The 4,937-nt window shown below is 31.9% G+C and overlaps 2 protein-coding genes across 3 annotated transcripts; one reads left to right on the top strand and one right to left on the bottom strand.

Moving 5' to 3' along the window:
* Window positions 1-317: 317 nt before the first annotated feature.
* Window positions 318-2,357, top strand: LOC128127473 (uncharacterized). 2 transcript variants are annotated; one of them, XM_052765953.1, is made up of 3 exons: window positions 318-421; window positions 519-651; window positions 1,275-2,357. In XM_052765953.1, exons 2-3 carry the CDS (start codon window positions 527-529, stop codon window positions 2,233-2,235), a joined length of 1,086 nt encoding a protein of 361 aa, XP_052621913.1. In that variant the 5' UTR covers window positions 318-421; window positions 519-526; the 3' UTR covers window positions 2,236-2,357. The 2 variants fall into 2 exon arrangements, with proteins under 2 accessions (XP_052621913.1, XP_052621914.1); XM_052765954.1 differs by having other exon boundaries at window positions 946-2,357.
* A 356-nt stretch (window positions 2,358-2,713) lies between these two features.
* Window positions 2,714-3,824, bottom strand: LOC111877797 (1,4-dihydroxy-2-naphthoyl-CoA thioesterase 1). Its single transcript, XM_023874298.3, has 3 exons — window positions 3,363-3,824; window positions 3,103-3,294; window positions 2,714-3,037 (listed from the first exon to the last, which is right to left on the bottom strand). The coding sequence occupies exons 1-3, from the start codon at window positions 3,501-3,503 to the stop codon at window positions 2,900-2,902; spliced, it is 471 nt and encodes a 156-aa protein (XP_023730066.1). The 5' UTR covers window positions 3,504-3,824; the 3' UTR covers window positions 2,714-2,899.
* Window positions 3,825-4,937: the final 1,113 nt, after the last annotated feature.

Genomic DNA, 4,937 nt, shown 5'->3' with positions numbered 1-4,937 from the left:
CTCATTTATATTTCAAAATTTTAGAATATTATATACTATTTTAATTATACAAATACAATTAACATATAAATATTGTTAGAATCATATAAATTAAAAAATAAATAGTAATATTTATATATGATTTGTCAAATCAAATAGTGAATCTGTAAAAGCAAACACTCTATCCAAAACAAAAGCAACACTCTATCCAAAATAAAATGTCACTATTTATTGAAAACTCTTAAAAAGCTAAAGCTGCATGAACTGTCATGTCTAAAAGTTTTAATTGAACTAAATTTACTTTTTGATGCTATAAATTTGATCTTACGAGCCAAGGTTCTTCATCATTCTTACAAAATTGTTTCCACGCAAATATACATTCTCAGTCTTTCATGCTTCCATAATATTCACATTATTAGTTCTTTCATATATTAAACATAAGGTATATATAATTTCTAAATATTTTTGCATATTTTTTTGTCAAAACGCTATATATATGATACTAATTTACATCTGTTATCATACAATTTGTCTTGCAGTTATATTTATGGCTCTAAATCGTCCATTTATGATTACTCTCTATTGGGGTGGCAATGTTGAATATGAGAATGGAATCATCAAGGGCGACGAATCAACTATGTCTGCTTCAGACATTATTAGGCAAAAAATACGGTATGAACAATTTCAAGATTTGGCTTATGCACTTGTTGGAGTCGAAAAATCTTCATATAAGTTGAATATGTCATTATGTTACCAATATTCTGGGAGATCTAATATCGCACCACTTATAAATGATTCAACCTTAGACATGTATTATTTAGTTGCGACTGATGAAAATTATTGGGGTGAAGTTTGTGTTGAAATTGAGAAAATAGTGATACCTACAAATACTAGTTTGGTAGATCTCCTTCGTAATTTTGAAGTACCATTTCCTTTGCCGAGTGATGATAGATTTGAGCTTTGCAGGCTTCAAACCCTGATACAATTGTCAAGTGGTTTCATAACCAAAATAGCTCATCACAAGTGGCAAAATTCAAATATATTTTTTGGGCTTTTGGACCAGCTATTAAAGCATTTCATTTGTGTCGCCCTGTAATTTCTATCGATGGTGCTCATTTGAAGGGTTCTTACAAAGGAAAATTGCTTGTTGCTGCTTCAAAAGATGCTAACAATAATATATTACCAATTTCTTATGCCATTGTTGACGAGGAGACAGTTCATAGTTGGTGTTGGTTTTTGGGTCATTTTAGAAATTTTGTTGCTCCAAATAGACAATTATGTGTTCTTTCTGATAGGCACAAAGGAATCATTCATGCAATGGAAAATCTAGAGGAGTGGAAAGAGCCATTAGCATACCATCGTTTTTGTCTGAGGCATGTCAGAAGTAATCTCATGAAAAGGTACAAGAATGTAAACCTTAAAAAAATTTGTTGGTCTATGGGTAGCACCACACAAAAAAGGAAGTTCACTAAGTATATAAGGGAAATAAAAGCAATCAATAGAGAAGCTTGGCAGTATTTGAGGGAAATTAAAAGAAGTCAATGGTGTCTTTTATATGATGAAAATCACCGATTGGGTTTCTTAACGACCAATATCTCTGAGAGTATGAACAATGCATTACGAGGAGCGAGACAATTGCCAATTAGGGCGTGTATTGACCTTACATTCAATAGAACTGTGCAACTTTTCAGAAAGCATAGTGGTATTGCAATGAACTGCATTACACCTCTACCAAAATGTATGTGGCGTCTCTTTCTTAAACGTGACACTCGTGCACAAAGTCATGTTTTATCTGAGTTTCACTACAATGAACGTGTTTACAGAGTTGTCACAAGGTCACAGATAAATGGAACCGGAGGAAATACACATACTGTTAATTATTTTCAACATATGTGTACTTGTGGTAAGTGGCAAATGGAGAGATTTCCATGTTCACATGCACTTGCAGTTTGTCGGAATAGAGGGGACAACCCTCTTTCCATTGTGAACAATGTGTACACTACTATGACATACATACAACAATATAATTTTGGGTTTGTACCACTTCCTCATGTTGATTATTGGTTGGATTCAAACTGGACGATTGAAGCAGATTACTCAAAACTTTCTGTTCATCGAGGACGAAGGCGTGCAAATCAAATTCATAATGAGATGGACATTCGTCATCCTGATGAACCTCATAGATGTACACTATGCCACCAGCCAGGTCATAATAGAAGAAATTGTTCAAATTCTCAACCAAGATTCAATGAGTAGTAAACTATGTTTTTGTTTTATTGTGTTGTAATTTCATGTTTCATTGATCTTGTATTTCCTATGTGATTTTGTATTATGATTTTTAAATTTTAGTAATGTAATCTTAGTTATGTGTTTTCTTATTTCTTATTGTTATAATATTAAATATTAGTATTAATGGAAATGTATAAATGAGATATATTTGGTATTGAAAACTAATAAGCATTAGTTATAAATTGAATAATATATTTACATTAAATATTATTAAATTAAGTAAATGTACAAAATACAAATAAAAAATAAAATAAGATGTAGTGGTAACATATTTCATAAAATAAGGGTCATTGTTGAATATTTTTATGGACTATTTTGTATATTTAATATTTACGTAAATATAATAAGTAAATATAATAAGATGTAGTAAAAATGTAGAAAAAAATATATAAAAGGATAAAATTTGAACATATTATAAAAAACTAAGGACTATTGTTGTAAGCTGTGAGGATCAATATATATTTACGTATTCATTTAGTGGGCCAGGGGCCCCATTTCTACAAAGACATTCAAAACAGCCCCATTTCTACTAACCTTTTTGAAAACTGCCCCATTTTTGCAAATAACTCTACATTTTTAGTATGCAAGTCATTGTATGAAGGAAGTGAAACAGGAGATTATAACTTCTAAGTTATAACTTAGCATACTTCTTGAAATTTTCAACACCATCTTTAAGATTATCTGGAATAGCAGTAACCATTGATGACGATATAAGCAATCTACTTTCTGAGTTATGAGGATCAATCTTCCATAGCCTCACCTCCCATACCTGTTCCAATTCTCATCATATCACATATCAAGAAATAATCAAGAAAGAAGGGAAAAATCAAGAACCTGAATGGTTTTGCCAACGTGGAGAGGTGTAGCCTCAGCAAAAACAAGATCACCGATGTCAGCACGTTTGAGGTGGTTGATGCTGAGCTGTACTCCGGCGACTCTCTTCCATCCCGACGCTAGGACTGCTCCCTTACTCGCCAGGGACTCTGCTATTAACGCGGATACTCCGCCGTGTAACACCTTAAACGGCTGATTGTTGGAGTATGATTCAGATTTCAGTTTCGTATTTGGGAGAAGATTGAAAAAACTAATCTCACCTGACAAGACTTCTCGGTGACCTGAAGATGACCGGTGACTTTGTGTGGCGTTAACTCATCGATCTCAAAGCCGATTGCATGCAGCGGGTGATCCACACACTCCCAATTCGGTTCTGTCGTTGGTGGTGAAGGTGAATCCATGCCGGATTTTGTTGGAACTATGAGTTGATGTTCGATTGATATGTAATGGAATCGGAGAATCAAATAGAGGATAATTGATGAAGATGGTTGTTGGGTATGTGTGGTTTGTGGATATCGTTTTATAATGGATGAGTCAAGAGGTTAAATAGTTGCTTTCTTTTTTCCATTTAAGAACAACAGTCAATGAACAGAGAGAAGTTGAAAAGAAGCAGCAAAACACGGCGGCGCCGATTAACTAACGAATGAAAGAGAAGTAGAGAGAAATGTAAGAGAAGCGGTGGTTTTGAGAAAGCTGGTTTATGAATTGGTTTGTCGAAATAGGGTAATTTGCAAAGGAAACTCACTAATTTTTTTATTTAAATTTTACATTACAAACATTTTAATTTTTACTATACAGTACATAAATTGTCTTATGCAAAATATGTAATACCCCTGAGCATCCTTTTGCGTGTGGAATATTGCTTTGCATTTCCACGATAACCCAATAATTTGGCGATTTATATGAATGTGGTAAGTAGTAACATCCATTATGCATTATTTTAAAAATTATATAATTAAATAATATCAATTTTTTTTATGGTTTCAATTCAAAAAATAATAATAATATTTAAATCAATGGTTTAAAATTGGGTTTTTATTTTTGTATTTTAATCTCTTAAAATTTTGAAAAATGTTGAAATTGTTATAAATTTGACATACTTAAAACTAAAACTAAAACATTATAAAATAAAAGAAAGAGATTTTAGAGAATTTTTGAACGCTTAGAAGATTAAGATGGTGTAATTTTCTCCTTACATTTGATGGGTATTTATACTACATAACATCATATTCATACATCATCAAAATAGTAATTCAATAGGTAAATGAAATTATTCAAGGGGTGAAAATTAGTCATTCATATGCATTGTCTACATTAATAATTTGATGTAATTTTTATAACACTTTCCCTTTGATAATAATTTTTCTAATCTGAGTTTAAACTTGAAGTGCTGTCTCATTAAAAACCTTGCTAAAGAAAACCTAATGAGAAAAAACTTTAACGAATGAAAAAAGAGTGTAATATATAGTTAACTCCCCCTCATTTAGACATATGTTACGTTACGTGTTATTCGCATTCCAATGTCATGTACATGTTTTCTGAATATTGCAGTAGGAAGTGCTTTCGTGAAGAGGTCTGCTACATTGTTGTTGGATTGAACATATTCTATCTCAACCTTTTGATCTTTTATAAACTCTTGAATGTACTCAAAAAACTTTGGAGGTATATGTTTTGTCATGTCGCTTTTGATATATGTCACAACTAGGAATTTGAAGCCTTGTAAACAATGAACAATGATGATATATGTGAACCAACAATGTGAAAACATGTAAGATGCTTATTCAATAACAACAAAATTTCAATCAAACACTTCATACATGCACTGCAAATAGCCA

The sequence above is a fragment of the Lactuca sativa genome, chromosome 7, assembly GCF_002870075.4.
Source record: "Lactuca sativa cultivar Salinas chromosome 7, Lsat_Salinas_v11, whole genome shotgun sequence".
In the NCBI taxonomy this organism is placed as follows: domain Eukaryota; kingdom Viridiplantae; phylum Streptophyta; class Magnoliopsida; order Asterales; family Asteraceae; genus Lactuca; species Lactuca sativa.
This window is presented reverse-complemented; position numbering and strand designations above follow the sequence as displayed.